The sequence below is a fragment of the Neurospora crassa genome, linkage group VII (genome assembly GCF_000182925.2).
Source record: "Neurospora crassa OR74A linkage group VII, whole genome shotgun sequence".
NCBI classification, from domain to species: domain Eukaryota; kingdom Fungi; phylum Ascomycota; class Sordariomycetes; order Sordariales; family Sordariaceae; genus Neurospora; species Neurospora crassa.
In genome coordinates, this window is record NC_026507.1 from 563,377 (window position 1) to 585,611 (window position 22,235).

General features: G+C 50.5%; 2 protein-coding genes across 3 annotated transcripts; one reads left to right on the forward strand and one right to left on the reverse strand.

Annotated features, from left to right (window-relative positions):
• Positions 1–8,234: 8,234 nt before the first annotated feature.
• On the reverse strand, positions 8,235–12,112 carry NCU06866 (asparaginyl-tRNA synthetase). Its single transcript, XM_952982.3, has 3 exons — positions 11,330–12,112; positions 11,102–11,219; positions 8,235–11,033 (listed from the first exon to the last, which is right to left on the reverse strand). Exons 1-3 carry the CDS (start codon positions 11,851–11,853, stop codon positions 9,861–9,863), a joined length of 1,815 nt encoding a protein of 604 aa, XP_958075.3. The 5' UTR covers positions 11,854–12,112; the 3' UTR covers positions 8,235–9,860.
• Positions 12,113–12,967: 855 nt separating this feature from the next.
• Positions 12,968–16,701, forward strand: NCU06867. 2 transcript variants are annotated; one of them, XM_011396948.1, is made up of 5 exons: positions 12,968–13,435; positions 13,602–14,582; positions 14,636–15,259; positions 15,314–15,571; positions 15,628–16,468. In XM_011396948.1, exons 3-5 carry the CDS (start codon positions 15,073–15,075, stop codon positions 16,161–16,163), a joined length of 981 nt encoding a protein of 326 aa, XP_011395250.1. In that variant the 5' UTR covers positions 12,968–13,435; positions 13,602–14,582; positions 14,636–15,072; the 3' UTR covers positions 16,164–16,468. The 2 variants fall into 2 exon arrangements, with proteins under 2 accessions (XP_011395250.1, XP_011395249.1); XM_011396947.1 differs by having other exon boundaries at positions 13,197–14,582; positions 15,628–16,701.
• Positions 16,702–22,235: the final 5,534 nt, after the last annotated feature.

Sequence of the window (22,235 nt, forward strand, 5' to 3'; positions counted from 1 at the left end):
GCATCGCGCCCATTGTTCCACACACCAATCTCACAGCAAACATCGGCCATCATCGCACCGCATCATGCTCTGACATGACAGCAGTCTGCCGAGGTCATACCGGTCACACGGAATTTTTCCAATTTCCAACGACATCAAGACCAAACCTTTGAAGAAATTGATATCCAGAGCCGTCGATGGCCGCCACGGTTAATTCGGCACAGCACTTGCACTTTTCAACCCGTTTAGATGAGTCTGCATGGTTCTTTCAACGAGTTGAGTGATGACCTCAGCTTCAGTGATTGGAGCTGTCCGTCACACTGGAACCCAATGGCTTCATTTCGTTGCCCATGTGGGAGGGTGAAGCCCATGCGTGGCGCTGACTATATGCTACAATACCAACACGATCACTTCGCTACCTGTCACGGAGCACACTGGCATCGGTGCTGCCTGCCCTGTGTCTGTACACCTCCCATCACATGGGGTATATACTAGTGGTCAGGTCAGCTATTCCAGAAAGGGTCACCTACAGTACTCGCAACGATATGCTCAAGTGTTAAAAGTGCAAGTAGTTTTCTCACCTCGTGCAGACTTGCCACATAGAAGCGGCTCAGACATGAGACTAGCCAAGGGCCCGGTCACAGTCGTCTGAATAAGGTTAACAAAGACGCGATAATGCGGCGCACCACCCGGTTCATGCCCCCTTCTGTTCTTCCTGACTTGCAGGCTCGGACTCTGACTTTGAAAACGACCAATCGAAAGCGAGCCGTGGCGTCGCTCATTCGAACATGACACTTTCAGCCAGAACATCGCTTCACGCTTGACGTGCCGTGGTTGGGTGGGTGGCGTCCCATGTCATACGGCATGGTTGATGAATGGTCTTGCTTCCCCCCCTCAAATGATGGACACCTTTTGACCAGATCTCATCATCTCACTCTGTTGGGGTCAATGTGTCGTACAAAATAGGCGATCAGGCGGCTATCCTGTTTCGCACTACAACCGCATCAATCACTTTTGCAGCCTTGCTTGAAGTCGCCGAGCTTATTCCGTCATATCAATGTTTGATTGTCCGGCACTTGTTGGATGGTTACACGCGGGCAGTTGAATCTCTATAGACAGTAAGCCTGACCAGTTGATGAACAGAGGGAACGTTGATAAGCTCTCGTCTTTCCCTTCAACGAAAGTTGGGACACATGAACAAGAAGACTCGCAATGTCCGACATATAACCACCTCGATACACAATACACAAAGAGATTCTATCCTTCCTTGTCCATTCTCAGACACATCGGATGTCGCCTTTCGGACGTAACATGTTCCATCCATTTCCTTGAGTGCAAACATCACACACCTTGCTTGCGATACATTGAAGGACCGACCTCTCTCTCTCTCTCCTCTCCTGTCTCACAGTTGTACTTGGCCGTTGAACAAGCAAGTCTAGGTATGTAGGTAACAAGCACTTTTCTAACAAGCCCGTCGGATGCCGACCTTGTGGACACCGCACCTCGTACATAGTAGACAGTAAGAGGTAAGGATGGGGACAATTGAACGGATTACAATCTAGAACGGTCTGACTAGATTATACACAGATTAACAGAAGTTGGGAAAAAGTAAGTAGGTAAGTAGCCGTTACCGCCACATCGCACATCGCACAATCTTGATGCTGGCGACAGTGGGCAGGCAGGCAGGCAGGCAGCGGGCGATTCGTTAACGACTAGACTACACTGTAACTTTATATAAATGGAAGGTAACTGTCCTGTCCTGTCATGTCATGTCCAAAAAAGAAAAAGTATCAGCTGAGATAAAGCCACCGACCGACGGGCGGGAGACGTGGAGGTGGGGCCGCCGGCCGACCAACGATCAAAGACCGGAATGATGAGCTAGACATTGGATGCCGTTGGACCACCGCGTCCGTTCGTTTCCATTTTTTTTTTTTTTCGGTGTGGAAATAGCTTCCATTTTTTTATGTTTTATTTATTTTCGGTACAATAAGCCGAGGTAACGACATGGTGTACCATCAAAGATTCAAGGGCCATAGCCCGGCCTTTATTCACGGCACGTGTCTGGAACCCCCCAAAAATGGATAAACAGGAGAAGGAATGTGGAGTTTTCCCATCCCCTCCCTTCTTTAGGTAACTTCCCTTCCATCCCATCATAGCCAGTCATTGTACCTCGGTTCGCTTGCCCTGCGTTGCGCGGTGGCGGCATGCCAGGCAGGCGAAACGATTGCGATACGCGCGCCAACACACACAACTTACCGAACCTTATTTACACGTCCTGCCGTACAACTATGTAAGTAAGGTGGCTTTACATACCGCCGCGACCGCCGCGACCGCCGTCGCTGCCCTAGGGCGTTCGTTCAATGGAGGCACAGTAGTGTACGGTAGTTAATTATACGTGCAGGTCGGGTATGTGTACCTAAAAGATTGTCGCTGTATGTTACTGTTCTTCTGTTGTATACACTTTGGTAGGTAGGTACCTAGATATGTTAAAATTGCCATCGCAAGCGATCATCAAAAAGTGCAACACCTACATGTACGTGCTGTACGTACTGTAAGTCGGTAACAATCATCCGATGCCCCCCCAAAACATTCCCGTCGAGAAGGAGAGAGACGAGCGAGATGAGATGAGGCGAACTTATCACACACCAATATCAGTAGGTACATACCGCACGGTTTTATGGTAGCGAGGTGTGATGTTGCTTGTCCGCGGTATTCCCGAACATTGAAACATTAGACAGAAGTTGAGAGTCATGTCAGCGTCGAACTTTTGAACCTGCCTGTCCAACCTAGAGGTCCAGTACCGTTGCAATGGATGATCATTGGTGCCTTGTCCGCTGAGTGCTGAGCCAGAGATAAAGCTACCTACCTACGGTAGTGGTCAGACAAGGCGAAGATTGAGATTGGTTTCTGTTAGTTGTTGATAGCCTTTTATACCTAGGTAAGTAGCTAGGCACCTATGTAAATGTACAATACCGACACCGGCCTGGCAACAGGAACTGTGCAGAGACTTATGGGGATAGCACCTTCCATAAGAAGCTTCCCGGCTTCATAAAGAGGCGAAGAAGTGCATCGACAAAAGAGGAGAAGAAATAAAGAAAAGTGGAAAGCTCCAGTCCAAATGCAAACTTTCACACCTACCTAGTTCTGCTGCTGTTACGTAAGTTGCCTGCGAAATGCAAAGTGCAGACCGCAGCTGCTCTATAAAGTACCTAGGTATGCTACACTTCGTTTCTTTTCAAGAACATCGAGCATATGGCAGACTCCGCCTGCCTGCCTGCCATGTCAACTCTTGCATCGCTGAGAGCTGTCAAACTTACAATCCCGTGTCAAAAAAAACGACCAACTATTTTTTCCCCGCAAAAAGGGCCAAAACTCAGCTTCTTCAACTCTTAATATCTCAACGAAACTTAGTGCAAAACTCAGTCTACTATTAAGTCAAATATATCTTTGAGAGAAAATGTTAATACAAGTTGTCCGGAAGGATACAATTGAAGGGGGCGCGAAAGCGGAAGTACCAAAGTAACTTTTCGAAAAGCGTCTCAAATTCTACCCACTATAATACACTATAAGTCCACTATAACGAAATATCATTTTCGTACTCTTATTTGGTCAGTTATCATCACACCAGTAGGAAAAAAAAGTTGATTCCAGACCTAGATCTAGTAAGTAGGATCATTTACCTATGTCCTTCCCAAGTGCATTTAATTTTGGAAGATATTTGAATGCAAAAACCAAAGAGTGATAGAGTTGAGTTTTGGCCCTTTTTGCGGGTAAAAAAATAGTTGGTCGTTTTTTTTGGCGCCCCACTGTACCGGTACTTCTACCTTGGATAGTATATGTAGAATGACTAAAAAAAAAAAAAAAAACTTACCGTCCTCCCTTCTTCATCACTTCCCTCGTTCTCTGGGCTTCAACAGCTGAGCATTGCTATATTGTCAAAAGTCCGGAGCCAAAATTTTCTGCGGGTTCAAACTCTAGGTACCTACCTGTAACAGATGTAATAGTATGGCACGTAACGAAAAAAAAGGCCGACGGCGCCGGATCGGCAACGTTACAAATCCCCCCCCATGCCGTGGTCTATGGTCCCTAGTCGCAGGGTCGCCCCTGAATCCCGCCCTGCCCGTCCAGAATCGGAGATAGAAAGGCCCGGTTAACGATACCAAGGAAAAGAAAGAGCACCTCCTTAGCGTAAACTGATGGGTGTACCTTTACAGGACGTACAAAATCTACAAAGATGCAACTCCTAATCTAGTTCTTTGATACAATAAAGTGGCATGTGGTGTATAATGCTGGAAGCCTAGAGGTAGCCTATCCTACCTAGGTAGGTAGGTATCTTTCATACCCTGCAATAGGTAGGTAGGTAGGTAGGTAGATCGGTTGATCGGCATCCATTTACTGAATACAATCCAATACAGCAATACAGCAGCCCGGTAACTTTCGCAACCGCCCTGAATTGTAGGTAGGTACGGTACTGCACGCTTGAGCTTATTTCGACCTCCCAGCCCGGGCAGTCTTCAAGTCTATGTATGTAGGCGGCATTAAGCAGGGCACAGCAAAGCACAACAGGGGCACCCACCACTGTTACTTTAATTCGCCTTGGATGGAATGTTATGTATCTTACTTATCCCAAAAGATGTATTCCTTGCGAACGAAACCCTTTCTCTCGGTCCTGATTCGGGATTGTGGACGATGAACGTTTTTTTTTTTTTTTTTTTTTACTTCCAAGAGAAAAATCTACGAAAGCTCGGAAAGATCGGATCGTGGAAGCAGGAATGATGCCTGTTCTCTCTATCAGATGTACTTGTCACGTACTGAATACCGAGAGCGTTCATACTTCACAGGAATGTCGATATCGGAGACTGAGCCTTATCATCCACATTCCAAAATATCCAAGAAAGCCAAGCAGAAGCCAAGCAGAAGCCACTCACCCGATGACGAAGCCTCATTCATCATCGTTCGTACCACTCGTTCGTGGCTTTCTTTCCATATCAGCCAAGAACGGCTAGGCTCATCACTACAATCATTGCATGCATTGTGTCGTTATCTGCTGAGTGGCTTGGCTGTGCGAGCCATATTCTAGAGCCCGACTCGTTGCCACAACAAGAACAAGAGCAGGCAGGCTTACGTGTAGGCTTTGGTCGTCCGTCCCAAGCGGCTTTGAGCTGAACCAAGCAACGATGGACCAGCTAGCCAACCAACCAACAAATTAAGCAACCGTCCAGCTGGTCCAACCAACGAACAAACGAACATGAGCCATCAAACCAACTTACTAACCAACTAACTAATCATGAGAATAATCAATGAATGAGCCTCAATAGGCAAAGTCCCACGAGCTATGACTAAACCCGAGTCCGAGCGGAGATTCGGAATGTTCCAACTTGGATAACTAAACGCCCGCTTACTAAACGGCTGAAAGCCAGCTTCGTTAGGCTTTATTCTCACACTTTCTCGTGGGAAGAGGCCTGTCTGGGTTCCGTTATTCGCCGACCCCGGATGGATGAACTGTGACTACCTACAGTGCAGTCAGCAAGGATGTGCGGTATAAACTTTATGTCAGTGTAGTGTAAAAAAAAGACCTAATCGCGAAGACCCCGCTATAATCCATCGTCGGTCCATATCGGGCAACTGAATACTGACTTGAAAGCTTTACACTAGCTCCCGCTATGTTACAGTGATATGGTGTAATGACCGACGGATGTACATACTGCAAAGAACTTTTCTAGTGTAGTGTAATGAATAATACGTGCACTCCCCCCCCCCCCCCCCCCCTCTCTCTCTTAGGAATCGATACTGATGATGGCTGATCCTGAATAAGGTATTTTTGGTGACAAAATAGAAATGAGACAGGATGAAAAAAACAAAACATCATCGGACGCCAACGACATTAGCGTTTCTTGGGCTTTACTTGGCGGGACGATCACCCACGCTGCGCCGACACTCCGTCCCAACGCTCGCTCACTCGCTACATACGTGTCGCTGAAGACTCCAGGCGAGTCTTCCTTCAGGTTGACGATGTTCTGGGCTATGTAGTGTAAGCAGAGAAAAGCATTGGCAACGCTCTCAAGTAGTCATGAAAAGAATACCTAGACGTACCTAATGACGGGAGCCTGGAAATATCCGGTAAGTTAAAGGAAGATCAACCGGTGAGCCAAAAGAATGAGAACTGCAGGTGCAATTGGAAAGGAACTTCCCACCCATCAAGGCCGCCGCCGATCGGCATCCCGTCCCATGCCCCATGCCAGGTTGTCAAAGTAAGGTTAAATTCTTACCGCGCACATCCGAGTTCCCGCTTTCAGTCCCCTCGTTCGCTGCCCAGGTGGCCACCATGAACCCCCCCCCCCCCCCCCCCCCCCAGACCCAATAGTGTACACTAAGGCATCGAGTTGCCCGATTTGCTGTTCTCCTGATAATATCCGTGACGAGCTATGCCGCAAAGGGAAGGAGATCTCACCGTTCGCAGGCAGCTTAGCAATCAACTAACTGCTCCTCCACTGACTAAAAATGGGTGTGCATTGAAATTGCAAATCGAATTTCATTAGGCCCGTCGAAAGAACAATCTTGACGGTCAGCTGCCTTCGAGAGTTCCTCACCGGCGTGAGGCCGCCTGTTGGCTAGTGCAGGTACTACGATAAACTATCAGCGGTAGGTAGGATCGTCCGGGGATAAACTTAATCCCAACCAACATACCTGCCGCGATTTCAACATTTATTAAGTTTGTCATGGACCGGGGAGGTTTGACACATGGAAACAGAAACGAGACGGGACGTTGATGTGACGGTAACGGTAACAGCACCCGCATCGTGTTGGTGAGACCATAAAGACACCCCGCCGAGAGGTGTTGCGTATCGGGCTGGGAGCCTGGAGTGTCTCGGCCGTTCTTGGCCGAAGTTTGGCCAAACTAGACCGTTGTTGCGCCGCCTTATGCTTACGGCGTCGACCGGGCTTGGCCGGGATCCTTTAATCTGGCGATCGGCGCATCTCCGTAGGAGGTTTCGGCTGGTCGTTTTGTTTCGACCCCGTACCTCTGTCCAAATAAATTTGTTGTCACTCGGAGTTTCGTGGCCTTTTATGATCGGCAGGGATGACTGTTACCGGCACTTGGCAAGCGCTCAATCTGTCAAGAGGTATCAGTCCATGACTAGCAAGACATATCATTCGCGAACCACCGTTACCACCAATGCAACAAGGCAAATGACAGCGAAACCTTATATGTGCCGTGCGTATCCGACTCATCCGCTATGTTCACTTGTTCGCATCATGTGTGTTGCGGTACCATTCGATAGAGTAAAGGGAGAACGGTAATGGTAGCGAGCTGGATCGGGGCCTATACACCACCTTTTTGGCCATCCAAAGATGACGACGATGTATCCGTTATGTGCTTAGTTGACCAGCTGACAAATGCAATCAAGGGACCAAGAAGCAACACTGTTGAACATCGTCTGACCATGGCAGCAGCCAAGCGATCCCAAGCAAGCCAAGTAATTAGGACGACCGAATCAAGCTGAGAAGACCATTAGAATTAGAGGGAGTAATCACACTCACTCACTCACCATTGATCACCACACCAACCATCACTGGCAGTGATAAGCCCCAAGAACGCCACCAACAGGCTCAAGTCCCGTCCGCCTCTTTTTGGGTATGCTCATGGCATCCTCGTGGCAATTCCATGGCAACCTCATGGCAACCTCATGGCAGCCTGCTGAGTACCTAGCTTGTCTGCTGGATCTCGCCCGGATAAGGTTCATCTACTTACTGACCTTCCCGCCCAGTCGCTGGCTTAAACTAGAACCATGCCATGCCGTGCTAGGTCATACCTAGACCCTTTCATGTGGCGTCGGCGTGTAGGGCTTCTTTAGGGTAGCATTGGATGGGATTGGCAAGCAACGAAAAGCCACAAGGCGCTTTCGCTGCCGGGTAGTGACTCCCGCTCGCTTGATCGGGGTAAAACTGGAATGGCTGGCTGGCTGGCTGGCTGGCCGGCTGGCTGGCTGGTGAGAGCGGGCAACCTGTGCGTAGCATTGATAAAGGTAACAAGAATTGCCTGGTCTGCCACTTGCAGAAGTATGTATATTGAGGGTTCATATGCCTTGGTGTGGGTGTAGACGGAGCGAGGTATCTTTGAGAGTCATGTCATGTCGTGATGTAGCGGGCAACTTAGGTGGTGAGAGGTTGCGAGTCCCTGCGTTCATACCAGCAAGAAATCACAGGAGTTGACCAAGAAGGAGGACAATGACGGAGGAAGCAGGATGGTAACTGAAGTGAAAACTCTGAATGGCATTGTTCCTTCCTTCAGCAAAAGCGAACCTGCACCAATCTCATCTCGGGTATTGACGGCATGGAGCAAGACAGGTACAGAGGGCATCTTGATGGACCCGGAATTGCGTGTTCCGGTCAGGTCTGTCTGTCTGTCTGGACCGTCAAGTACCTTGGTTCCTCCCACTTGAAAGGACCAACGTCGTCCATCAAATTCATCATCTGCTCAGACTTAAGAGCATTTAGGGAAGATGCGAATGGATTTCCCTACTTTCCGTTTTTTGATTGATTTCCAGTGCCAGTGGCACTCGTCATTTCCCTGCCTTCTTGATCTGGAAGAGGACCAAGTGGGGACAGCAATGTCGGTCCCGTCAAGTGCACCCCATTGTCCTCTTAGCTCCCCGTTCCTAGCCGTTTCAAAATTATGATGTCTTTTGAGTAGCGTTGGTGAAAAGAAAAGGAATGAGTGATGTTTCTCGCGCGATGTAAGTAGATCTGGGCTCTGCACTCAACAGGCCGTTTAGAGACCAGGGAGGCAGACGGCACAGCGTGGGTCGGGCAAGAAGAGATCATGCAAAACATTGTCAAATGGAACTTCCACACGAATCGGTTATCGACAAATTCCCATGTGCGGACTGAATGTTGTCGCCGCCATTCGACGTACAAACTTAAGCCATCAAGATTGATGTTGGGGACGAAACGAAAACAAGGCGGCTTATTAAGAGTGGCAATCAGCCGCGGTAATAGGAGTGGATTGGCAAGAGTCTTCCATGACAGAGTTCACGTTGTCTTCATGAAACGGTATTCAATGTTTCATCCCATGGTGTAGTGATGGCGCGGTAGCTCGACTTGCCGTCGCCGCCATCCAGATGATACATCACGGGATGTTGAAATCGAGCACCTGTTTGAGCGCAATCATGGCTTGGACATTGGCTGAACTGTCTGTATGTATTTTGCGAATGACCTGCTGATGCCCCTTCTACCGTGTGTTTGTTTGTCCATTCCTCGATATCGACAAACCAGAGCGCATTCTCCTCACGCAGAGGTAGTGGCACTGACAAACCGAAAACGGTGGACTTAATGTCAGGAGGAACTTCATTAATCCGCGCCAGTCACGTAAAGGTAGAGGAGTTGGGATTTGGGTCCTGCTATGGAGCCGGTCAGATCGACGTTTGTCGCGGATATCGAAATGACTGTATGGGTATAAAATGCGCCTAGCCGCGCTCAGATCTGAGGTTGGCCTCTCTGGGAAACATGATAAGGCCGTAAATCGCGCCCAAGGTATCACAAAGTTCTCAGGTGTGGTGCCAGATCAATCTGTCAACACCGACTTCTCTCTCACGCGAGGTATGGGGTGTCTTTGATGCCGCCTCTGCCGCCCCCTCATGGATGAGAGAGACAATCGGTGCGCGCCCTCCCTCGTGTGCATTTGCGATTTCATGGAGCGGTGTGGGCTAGATCCCGTCCGAAAAGAATCGCCCCATAGCTTCGTGTCACCAAGGTGTTATCCCCCGCATCCAAGCTAGGCAAGCCTTGACGAGCAGCGTGCCCTGGTGCAAGTCGTCGCACAAAGGCGCCACTAAAGCAAACACCGGGAACATTGCCCTCTTCTGAAAGGCGAATCTTCCTTAACAATCACATCGGCCAAACCAGCGAGGGAAAGAAACCATGTCTCGAATCGTCTGGACGCCAGTCAAGTAGCAGAGGAGTCGATCAAAGCCGATGCCATAGCCGCCATGTGGAGCGCAGCCCCAACGGCGAAGGTCGACATACCAATCAAGAGGGCCAGTTTTCGCCCCGGCGGGAGCATTGCCATCCATAGAGCTGGTGAACTCTCCAGCAACGATGTTGTGACGCTTCATGGCCTCCAACAACGGCTCCAGACGGTGTTCACGCATGGATCCGCCGGCAATCTCGCAGAGGTCGGGCACCAACAAGTCGAAACACTCAACCGTCGGACCCGGGGAGGAAATATCCGGGAGTGACTGGCCTTCACGCATATAGAAGGCCTTAATGTCGCGAGGATAGTCGGTGACGAAGACAGGCTTTCCGTCTCCAACGTGTTCGGCAATGAACTTTTCGTGCTCCGAATGCAGGCCTTCAGTCCAGACGGGCTTATGTTCAAACTCGTCGGCATGCTCTTGTAGAAACTCGATAGCATCCGTGTACGTTATACGCGGCCACTCATCCGCCATCATGCCCTCCCACCGAGCCTTCACCTCCTCGGGAGAAACGAGGTCGGAACCGACGCGACCCTCGCGGTTAAGAAACTCATAGACTGTAGGTGATTCGTACATGGTAATGCACATGTTGCGGATCATGTCCTCTGCAAGGTCCATGACCTCGTCGAGGTCATTGACAAAGTTCATCTCGGCCTCGAGCATGTAAAATTCGCTGAGATGACGGGCAGTATCGCTCTTTTCGGCGCGGAAAACGGGAGAAAGGGTCCAGACATTACCGACAGACTGAGCCAAGGCCTCGAGATGAAGCTGAGTAGACACGGTGAGATACTTTTTGTTGCGAAAAAACATCTTGCTCTTGTTGTCCTCCGTGGAGGAAAGCTCGGTGACGTTGGACGCCGGAGCCACAGTAAACACTTCTCCGGCACCTTCGCAATCTGACGAAGTGAGGATGGGCGGATGTGTTTGGGTAAAGTGGTTCTCGGCAAAAAACCGAGTCAAGGCCGCGACCGCCTCAGAGCGCATTCTCAGCAAGGCAGCATTGATGGGGGTCCTCGGCCGCAAGTGGGGGATTGTGCGGAGGTACTCTGGTGTCTGATATTTCTTTTGGATGGGAAACGTCTTGATGTGCGGTGGTGTGTCAGAGACATACAGAGCAGGGCGGCATGCTACTTGGCAAACTGACTGACCTTTGCGTCGGATGGGCCCAGGATGTCGACCTGGGTGACTTGCATTTCGTGAGACTGGGACGCGCCAGGCGAGGGGACCCATTTGCCAGTGAGACGGACAGCAGCACCGATGGCCAGGCTGCGGAAACGAGACCGAGTCAGTATTTGATGCTGCACTTTTGGTATCCGAGACACGCATAACGAAGCTCGGAGATATTGCACGGGAGGTAGTGGAGGTAGTGATCGCACCCTTCGGCCTGGTTGGTGTCGACGGGGACAACGGCCTGCAGAGGAGCCAGCGAGGACCCGTCGCCGAGAGAAACGAAGCGGTGGGTTTTCATGCCCCGGACGGACCGGACGTAGCCCTGGACCACCACATTGTCCTCCTCCGATTCTGGCTCCCACCGAAGGCACTCGGCAATCGACATGTGCAATGGGGTGGTCCTCTTGAGTGGCTCCTCATATTGCTTTAGCCGTTCTTCAGCTTCTTTTGTCAATCGCTCGAGTTCTTTCAGATTGATATTTTCCAGTCGTCGTGGAGAGGAGCTGGAGATGCTGCGGCGGGAGGTGCGGCCCTGGTCGAGATCTTTGCAGAGTGAAGGTGGCGGTTGGTGGTGGTGAGCAAGAACAAAACTGCGCATTCCTCTCATCACCCGCACTGTCGATAAGCTTGGAGTGGTGAAAATCGAACTTTTCATTCTCATCCCCATCCCCATCCCCATCCCCATCCCCATCCCCATCCTCATCCTCATCACGGTGGCAGCGGACGACATGGCTCAAATCCGGGACCGAGTCGCGATGATCTCCTCCTCCTCGCCGAACCCTCAATCTGACTTTGACGTGGTAAAGAAAAGAGAGACGAGACTATAGAGACTCAAATATGTTTTCGGGCTGCAGCATATGATCGATATCAAGCTGCCAGTCTCAGACTCTCAGTGCTATTGCCGGCGACGAAACGGGCGCAATTTAGGCGGAGTCCAGTGGCAGTTCCAGGGAATTGCTGTTTAGCGTTGTGTTACGGCCGGAGAGGCGCTTTTGGCGCTGGGGGGGGGGGGGAACGAAGGGAATGCTTGGCAGGCACCCGACATGCTTAAGGTGACGCACTGACCACCCACCTCTAGTGTACATGGTACACTCGGCCATGTTTGGAGTCTTGGACCGTTGAGGAAGGCAATTTCTCGAATGATTGGATGGATGGACAGAGGATGAAAGATTGAGTTAATTTGGATCGTGAGATTGTGGATCGTACATCATCGAGTCGCGATCCCTTTGCCGTGGTTTCGCACGGTATCAGATGTAAGGGTTTAGGTTCATCTTAAGGTTGAAGCTCAAAAAACATGGAAATTGGGATGAGATTGGCGACGATACTTGACTTTGGTGGCCCGAGCGTCTTTTATTCTACAGTAGAAACCCCTGTTCGTGCATGTAATCCGGGACAGCACTTTGCATGCATTTAGAGCGACATATGCACGAGGAGGCTCGTGCCAAGTCCTCCAAGTCGCCCTAGCATAGGGATTTGCGGGGACGTTAGGGGGCTGGTATAGGTATTAGGGCCCTAAAAGGTCCTAGATAGAAGGCGCTAATAGATACATATCCACCAATTTAATAGCCCGGTAGATGTGCAAATATGTATTTTAGTACTTACTTATACTAAATAATTGCGGACTGGCAGTTACTAGCATTTAGAGGGTGTTATACATTATCAGGTGCATGCACGAGCAGGGGTTTCTACTGTATGTACTTGTCTGGGCAACAAAGCTCCCGTTACCGATGTTCGGCTTCGGTGAGCCGAGTGCAACTTGGAAAAGTGACGGGAATCGACTCGACTGCCCGAGGTGAGGACGGGGGATGACTTCCCTCACTTGAGCAGAGAGCAACCAATACGGTGGAACAAGCACCAGGGCTGGCACTGCCGTGGCAGTGGCATGAGTGGCTCCACAGGTCACCCACTGCAGTGGGAGCTGCCACTGCAGTGCCCGTCCATTCCTGCTGTTCATTGTGTTAGGTAACTGCACTCAACCACTGCACTCCGGCCGCGCCTTCCTCAACCACTTGGAACCTGGATCACGCGATGTTGGAGACTCAAGTTCTCTTCACGGGCCATGACTGCCTGGATGGATGCCCAATTGGTGACAGAATGGGAAAGAACGAAAACTCTAACAGCTGACCTGCCCTGTTTCTTCCCACTCCAAGAAGCGTGCCTCTGTATTCCTACTGCGGCACTCTAGATTGGAGTGCAACATGGAGATGGACACTGGACTCTGACACTGCAACGCCCAAAACCTGAATGGCCTCCTTTTCCTCTTCCCTTTTCACCACCCTCACTGTCTACATCTCCAATGTTCCAAGTCAACGGTACCTATTCCCGTCCATCCAGGCCTATCTCGACCTATCCAGAAAAAGAAATTCCCACTCAGACGCCCCAGCTGTTTCTGCCTCGTCCTCCAGTCATTACCTCATCCCACCTCCTGAGCTGGCAACCACACCATTCACACCATCGCTGACCGGTCTTGGATACCAGACGTAGCCACGATTCTGCTGAGAGGCCGATGGTCTATTTGCCATCCATCAAGTCGACGGCTGTCCTAATCGTACTGTAGCATTGGCAGCGTTCTCGCCCCCATGATGTGCCCTCCAGCGACTCCGGCTTGAGTCTGGTTGCTTCTGCTGGGCCGAATAGACGCCCAAGCACGCTCCTGGCTCCTTACTGGCGAGATGAGCAATCAACAAGCGGCTGGCGACCATGTACAAAATCAGAGTCAATTCTTGGCTGGACATGCCGCCCGTCTGGCCGCCTGGCCGTCCGCCTCCTCTTCCCCCGCGCATTGTTCCAGATATCCAGATGAGCTGAATCCGCTTAGATTTATATGTCTCTACTCAGAGCCGCGTTTCCTGCACTGGAAAAGCAATACCAGCATTGCTACGGACGACAGAACTCATGACTGGTCTCAGAATAGCAACGGAGAGCGGCCTCGGTCCTCGATATCTCAGTTGACCCCGCGGCCTCGCGCATTGGATACCCGTCGGGAGTTTGTATCAGTTGCCCCAGGGCACTGGTCCCGCGAGGCGCAGGAGTACCAGATTGACTCAAGATGGCGTATAAGCTGCAACACAGCAGTAGCCTGCCATACCGAGTCTCGGTAGCCGGCGTCAGCAGGATGGGGCGGGATGAGGAGGTGGGAAGGGGGCAAGAAGGGGGGGGGGGATTAGGCGTGTGAACAATGATGACCCTGCAACTCCCAATGGCCTGCCTCTACCTACTACTTGGGTCACCGTGTAGGCACTGCCCTCTGCTCCATCACCCAAGGCAAGTCACTGCTCGTGGCCAGTGGGCAATACTTCCTCACAGTACCATTGTCGTGGTCCATGGCCCTTATCCCGGCAACCACAGACCTGGAACCCTGTTGTAGCATGGTAACACGGTAGTACGGTAGCACAACGGCGGTGATTTGTCTATGACAGATCTTGCAGACCGCAAAAACTGATCAGGTAGCCGGTAAAGGTATCATCACCATTGTCTCTTCTGCTCGCAAAGCATTGGCTAACCACGCCCAGGGTCTACAGGTCTACCAGGTCCCCCATATGCCCGTCATATCTCTTAGTCTAGTCCAAGACAAGACATGCTCAGTTACACGACTACCATTTCGATATGCACCCAATGCATTCCTACCCAGGGCACCGACCAGGCCGCCCACCATCCGGGGTTGGTTTTCAGATCTCGCCAACAGCCGCAGCCTGGGCTTTGCTTCATCGTACATGATTCACCGTGTCTGTTGGTAGCCATTGCTTGCTGCTTTTTCACAATGTCTTTTCCATTTGGTTTGATCGTCCTGGGATTTCTCTGGTCGTGTATAAGAACGCCATCGTATCCTCTCCTTACCACCGACACAACACCATAATTCACAGTCACACCTGATCTCAAACGTCTACTGCGCTCTCGTTTCACCACAACACCTCCGGTAACCCCTCGATCGCCTTGAAGCACACTCGCAATGGCTCCTGGAAGCTCAAGATCATCCAGGCCCAAGCCGTCTGAAGTGGCTGCGGAAACTAAGAGGCAACATATCCCCTATATCCGGTCTTTGGGCACGTGGGACATCAACTCCTACCTTTTGCATCAACCGCTAGCGCAGATCAACTTCCCACAAAGACCTCATGATATTTCCCCTCCCCAGTTCTGTAAGACCCCCACGCTTCCGAGACATGTCATTCCCGTCTAAAAACCAGCCACAGTTGTCTACAACGGCGATCCAGTCGACTGTGCCTTGAACTGGGCAAAGCAGATTGCAGAACCACACACGGTAGCCTTCATTTGCGCGGCCAACGACAAAAGGCCAGGCGGGGATTGGGAAACGGGAGCTGTTGGCTATGAGGAACGCCTATGCCGCCGAAGCACTCTCTCTGCGAACTTGGCAACACCTGCGCCAGGATCAACGGTGACTGAGAATTACCCCATCCCAAGCTATGGTGGTATTTACTCGCGAGATGTCGGTTAGTATTACCAAGTGGCATGTTATAAACCACTTTCTGACCGCGCGTGACTCTAGTTGTATTCCGAGGGCCTCACGACAGATATGAGAAGCTCCCGCCCGAGCAGTGGCAGTCAATTCCTGTCGTTTCGGTCCATCCGACCCGCTGGCCTAAACTTACACAGAACGGAACAAAGTTCTCCTTCCAAAACGAACGCGACATGTTGAAAGACTTGTTACGAGGAGCACTTCGAATCGCAGCCTATAACAACCATACACAGCTTGTCATTGGCGACTTCGGCCTTGGCAATGGCTACCGCAACCCGCCCCAAGAGGTGGCCGAGATGTGGCGCGAAGTCTTGCTCTATGACCCTGACCTGCGTGGGCGTATCACCTCCGTAGCCTTTGTGTTTGAGGATCCAAATCAAAGTACCAGCAAACTGATCTTGGAGGATCTTGCCAAGAAGGCCAGAGAAACGATTAGCAGCACTACTGCCGCGGCTTGTCCTTCTGACTTGGAAGTATTTCACCGAGTGTTCCACGACACCGAGATTCAGCGAGTAGTCAGCCAGCCGGATTCTCGGTATGGGCTAAACAACCTGCTTGCGAGCTAAAGACACCCTTCGTTACCGTTCTGTCGTGCTCTGGAGTTGGCGTTGGGTTTGGATTTCGGTTGCATAAAACCGCGGATTCTCCTGCTATGGTTGGCAAATACCCTGGAGCCGTGGTAAGGGTCTTTGAAAGCGATTGTATTAGTGTTATGAGACACCCTAACGGAGTTTGTGCTTCTTTGGTCTGGCTCGGATGCAGCAAAATGGCGCATAATGGTGGGCTACGCGATACGCTGTTGGTCGCTCCGGTGTCTTGCTTTTTTGTTTTCCCCCTTTGGACCCTTTTTGAATACAAGAACTTCCTCCACATCGCTGAATGACTGCACATCATACTCTGCGCCGCTACTTCAAGTTCTCAACTACTGATAACGCTACCACAAGTGGGCTTGGTTAGTATTAGCTTGGTGAGCGGGTGCTGTGGGTGACCCGCTTGCACTGCCTGGCTGTCGGATCCTGCTCAAGTGACTGGAAAAAGCAAAATTGCACCTGTGTATGTGGGCATCCCGGCCACGTATTGGTCTTTTCACTGGCATGATCAACCCGGTGAGGCACGCTTACAATCATGTCAAACACCAGGCAATGTTCCGTGCTGAGGTGTCAAGCATAAGAAATTGATCCTTCGAAGGTTCTAGGAGACTGGGGGTGCGGTTGGCCTGTATCCTCATCGTTGGTACAATCAAGGGCATCCCGAGAAAGGAAACTGAATCCAACGGGCCGACGGGCTTGTTTGCCGGCAAAACAAGACACCTTTCGGGAATCCCCAAATGGATTCATGGCGCAGCTTGACGACCTGACCGTTGCGAGGTGTACCCCGGTGGAACCTAATTTCTACTGTTGTCCATCTCTTCAGCCGAACACGGCGCTGGTTCTCACGACAGAGTGAAAAACACAATCTCGGGATGTTGATCTTGTCTCTGAGGGCTAGTGGATGACCGGGGGCCTCGTTTCAATAAGCCATACCATTTGCCTACATGAGTCCGCAAATGCAACGTACGTACATCGACTGACTACGGGAACTCAATGTTCAGCTAATCTGATACCACCTTTAGTGCTTTGCTTTTAGTCCTTGGTAGTCTCCAAACCTAGAGGTACTTGAACCAGGAGTCACATCACATCATGGCCCCAAACAACAAACATACCAGTTCGAAGAAACATGTAAGATCCCGATCCGAGCCCATGAAGGCACCAAAGTGGTTCGCAATGGCGCTGACTGATTAAATCTCCGCCATTCACTTGCAAAGTACAGGGCATTGGTACAATTCAACGAGCGAGACATAAGGGACTACGATTGTTTCAAAAAAGCAAAGGTGTCTCACGGGGATAAGAACATGGCATGCTCCTTTTCCGTCCTCAAGTGGCGCATCTCTGCCCCTACCCTTCAGCCCCGCGATGGCCCCCAAAGGCCCTTACGAGGCAATCATTCTCCAGCATGGTAACTAAGTCTGATCTCCAATCACCTTTCAGTCAGCCTTATTGACGTCTTCTTTGAGATTCTGCAGTGATCAGGCAAATATGGCGGGAGTATAGCGTCGATGGCTGACGTATGGCCTTGTCCTGCTGGTCGAATGCAACTCTAGAGTCGAGTTCTCACTCTCCATCAATCACAAAACGTGTTGGTCAAGAAAACAGCGCCTCTATCACAAAACGATGGGGCCCTCGATCTCGCTTACCCCATCCGAGACGGATGCTCACTCGAACAGACCTGGCACTGACTGCCGGTCCAGTCCGAACGTTTACCACCCCCACGGAACTGGAAGCATACACGACCGTCTGTCACTTGACCGTGTGAATGTTGAGTATACTTATGTGTCAAAACGGCCAGAATGTACGGTACTGCGCGTGAGCCTTGGCAAGTCTGCCCAATTACTTACCTTTCAATCAGATGACTGGATGAGCTACGCAGCACAACTTACATCAACCACGACTTCATATTTGCATCTGGACTCTGAATCGGCCATATCCATCAACAACTGGCCCAGTCCACTTCAACTGAATCTGACCGCATTGAGATACGCCGCCTATCTAATTACTACAATGGCCTTCCTTCCTCACCTTCACTCGCGTGCGTTACACGATTACAAGAACTGTACCAACAAAGATCACATCACACCAAGCTGGGTGATGTTGTCACGTTACGCAGCACACGGTGCAATAACATCTCACGACTACATACCTTGGTGTACATTGGTTGTTCTGTAGACGTGCCTTAGAGGCCTTGTACGTCCCGTGGACTCCTTTTCGTGACGGGAAACGGCATATTTGTGTGCGATCTGTGCTACCCGATCTCGCACACCACCCTCACCGTAGCTCACTTGTGTTTCCCCAGTGCTCTTTCCCACTGAATCTCTGTATAACACAACCTCGATGGCATGAGTGCTACATGGCTACCACTCTTTTTTTTCCACAGTGGACTGACACCCAGTGGACAGGTATCCACGAGCTACCGCCCGCAACTCCCTGTCTGTTAACAGCATGTCTCCCACTTACCGCCTTTACAATGTATATCGAACTCGATGTTTGTCTCTCTTTTCAACGCGACCCGACCCTGAAGAGGTTGGCCGCGCATGCGACAGCATCCGTGTTACCCATGCTAGCACAAGTAAGCGTAAAACCACAAGAGACTGTGTACTCACACGTTGTTGACCGCAAGGTTGGTGTTATGGGAATATTCCGAACGGTAGCTACATTCACACTGACGGCGGGCACGCAGCGCATCACGAACGGGCCGGGTGTGCCTTCGGGTGAGAGAGTGATGGTAACAAAGGAGTAGCTAATTTAGCTTTGATCCATCTACGATGATGACGAGGTGGTGACTACACAGCCCTGCTTTGGCTGAAATCGCATTTTCCCCCAACTGACTATCTGTCTGCCCTCTCTCTGCAATCAGGCAATTCGCGGTAGATGTTCAGTAACTGACATCATATCATGACTAGGTATCGTACGATATCTCTCTGGCGTTCATCAAACCATCCATTCTCAATTCACTGACCTATCTTGTTTTATCCTTTAGGTCAATTCCACGTGACGCGATTTTACAGTAGGTCATCGCCTCCAAAAATGCCACTTCACAGTGTTCAAGGTTGACACGACACATGGCAAGCCGCAACCACCTCCCACATACCGACAACTGGTACTGGTTCAACAGACTTACACTATGCATATGTAGCTTAGGCGGAACAGCGCACACTATCACCCCTTGTGCCTGGCACCGAACAGCCATTTATGAGACTGCAACCACAGAAAGACAATATGGCTGCCAGGCTCACCCACCCATACACAAACATGCACTCGGCATCGGAGGCGCTAGGGAACAAGGAGATCCAGTCCAACAGACAAGTCCAGATGAATACAGAAATAGGGGCAAGTTTTGGGGTCATAAACAGGGACACAGGGGGTTTTTAGGGCTCAAGGGATGATCAACGGCACGGGCCTGGAAAGTATTCAGCATGTGGCGCCTGGGAGTATGCCTCATGTTGAGCGCAAGCTCATACGTACCTATCATTTCACGGCCTTTTAGGCAAGAAGCTTAACCCGGCCCCAGTTACACCGAGCGAGCGTGAGACATTGTGGGATGACAGAAAAACTAACAGGCAGCAGGTCAAAAAATACAGTGGCATATTCTCGTCGGCAACTGCGGATACTTGACGAAAAAGAAATGTCCACGCTCTATTGCAAATTACCGGTCCGTCAACTTTCCAGTTCCCAGCTGATGCAACCTTTGCTTATTCCTCTCGTCCACTTTCACTTGTGGTTGGAAGGAGTACGACTGTCAGACAACACACTCGATGAGCAAAACTAAGGGAAATAAGGAACCTTTCTCGCTCGGTCTGTGTCCTGTTCCACCATACATGCCGCGAATATGATTATTGTCAAGCACTCCCTCGCCCTCACTGGCTCAAAGATTATCCCTCCTGCCTCGTCCTCCCAATACTTGACCCAACGGGTCGGTGAGACAGTTACACTACTGCGACACACATCTCACTTGTACATTGTACTTCACCAAGTCCAATGTCCATTGTCCACTACACACGAAGATTAGAAGAACGGCAGACAAATTGGAGTAACCTGTGAAATGTCGGGTTCCTCAGGTATGTAATGTCGTGGAGGAACATGTGTGGGTACGCGGGATAAATACTAATCAGTCATGACACTGCGACCACGAACAGCCCATACAAGGATCGACGGAGCATACCCTAACTCATTACTATCTAGTCCCTCAGGCCTCATTGCGTGGTTATAGATAGGAAGTACATATGAGCAAGCGGCTTTCAGTTCAAGGGTGGGGGAGAAAAAGAGGAGCGGCCCGTGGGAAGAACAACAGCGTCTGGTCAGATTGTTGGTGATATAACTCTCTGCTCGCTCAATGGCGAGTAAGAAGGCAATGATTGTGATAGCTCTCGAGTGGTATGTGGTAAGAACCTTGTTGTTCAGACTCGTATCATATGGGATGCCCAATGCTTCCCAAAATCCCCATCTTCCCTTTACCATCAAAAAGGATGCTGGCACTCGTTCCAAAGTCCATTAGGTTAACCCTTCATCCCTCTTTTCCCCTCCTCCTTTGCTCTTTTGTTTACCCGAAACAATCTGATAACTGACACATCACTTTCACTTTCGTTTTTTTACTCTCCTATTCCTTCTGCTGCTGCTACCCAGAGTTTTCAAAGCAGCATAGCACCACATCAATCGCTTCCTTGCTAATATCACGCTTCTGCGACGCTTATCTTTCACCTAGCCTCAAATTTCTTTCTGCTCATGCAAACCTCTCGATCTCACATTTTCAGCTCACTGTTTGCTTTTCTTCTTCCACGTCTAAACGACCGAGGGCCTCGAGATCTCACCTAACATATTACCCTGCCAACAGCTCAACAGACCAACAATTCAACAGCCGAACGATGTGTCTCGGAAGGACTAACCGCAAAAGCCCCTCCGCTGCATGAATAATTGAGAAGAAGAAGCAACGCAACATCGGCCGGCAAAGATGGCTGGCCTATGAGGGGTGAAGATGAAGCCGGTGAAAGCCCCAACGGTCTGGAAAAAGTAAGAGACGGTGCAAGCCGGGGAAGAAGCAATGAGGTAAAAAGCTGGCACATATCGCTTGACTTTACTTGATCTGATCCCACCATGGAAAAAAGAGGGCGGAGATGAACTGTCGGCAGGTCAGTGACTGGCTCCGGCTACGTCTCCGAGAGAAGCGAGAGGCCTACTGCTACTACTCAGTTTATATCTGGAGGATTGAGACGATGCCTCCGGTCACATATGCAAGGCAAAAGGAAAAACAAAAAGAATGGGAACACCGAACCCATGATCATCATTACCTGGTAGCAATCGGCAATACCCAAGCACCAGCGGCACAACTACTATCGACGTCGTTGGGCTCCACCGGTCGCTAGGCAACCCCCCAACCACAGAATCAGGATCAGGATCAAAGACGCTCGACCGACGTGACATGACATGGTCACGAACTGGTTGATCTTTCCGTCACTCCGTATTGCCAAAGCCAAGAAAATGACACGCTTGGAAAGGGTGGATGGAAGGAAGGTTACCTACCTGATCTACTACGTGACTGCATGATCGGAAAAGTAAGTTGGATGAGACGCTTTAGCTGCCGATTTCCCGTCTCCCGATCCCTCTGCTGATGACTGATGATGATGAGGGGTGTGTGGGATGGAGGACTCACTGCAAGATGCCGGGATTCACCAGATGAAGCAGGGAGTCAGCCAAGCAGGGAGGAAGGGAGTCTTCCGCTATCGCTCCATTGGGGTGGAACAGTAGGTTGGTACAAAAACCATTCACCATTAGGATCGCCAAGGCGATCATACTATGTACCTTCGCTTGGGGGGTTGGGGTTCCTGTGCTGTAAAGGTTTCGGTTCGGGAGATGGAGACCGCTTAGGTCGGCTGGGTCGATAAATAATTGGGCAAGCAGACTATTATGGGACGGATGGCTGGGTGGATGATGTAATGGATGAGAGGGATTGTGGTGTAAGTTTCGGTGAAGTAGGAAGGTAAGCAAGGTCAGGAAGTAGAGTAAGTAAGTCTAAGTATATAGGTGAGGTAGGTTCGGTGAGTGATCGTG

Excerpts from the sequence above, each read along its gene's own strand:
- NCU06867 (XM_011396948.1), top strand. The coding sequence starts at position 15,073 with ATGGCTCCTGGAAGCTCAAGATCATCCAGGCCCAAGCCGTCTGAAGTG. Across the intron at positions 15,260-15,313 it reads TATTTCCCCTCCCCAGTTCT|TTGTCTACAACGGCGATCCA; the intron begins GTAAGACCCCCA and ends AACCAGCCACAG. Across the intron at positions 15,572-15,627 it reads TATTTACTCGCGAGATGTCG|TTGTATTCCGAGGGCCTCAC; the intron begins GTTAGTATTACC and ends GCGTGACTCTAG.
- NCU06866 (XM_952982.3), bottom strand. The coding sequence starts at position 11,853 with ATGTCGTCCGCTGCCACCGTGATGAGGATGAGGATGGGGATGGGGATG. Across the intron at positions 11,220-11,329 it reads GACACCAACCAGGCCGAAGG|CCTGGCCATCGGTGCTGCTG; the intron begins GTGCGATCACTA and ends TCGTTTCCGCAG. Across the intron at positions 11,034-11,101 it reads TGGGCCCATCCGACGCAAAG|ACGTTTCCCATCCAAAAGAA; the intron begins GTCAGTCAGTTT and ends CCGCACATCAAG.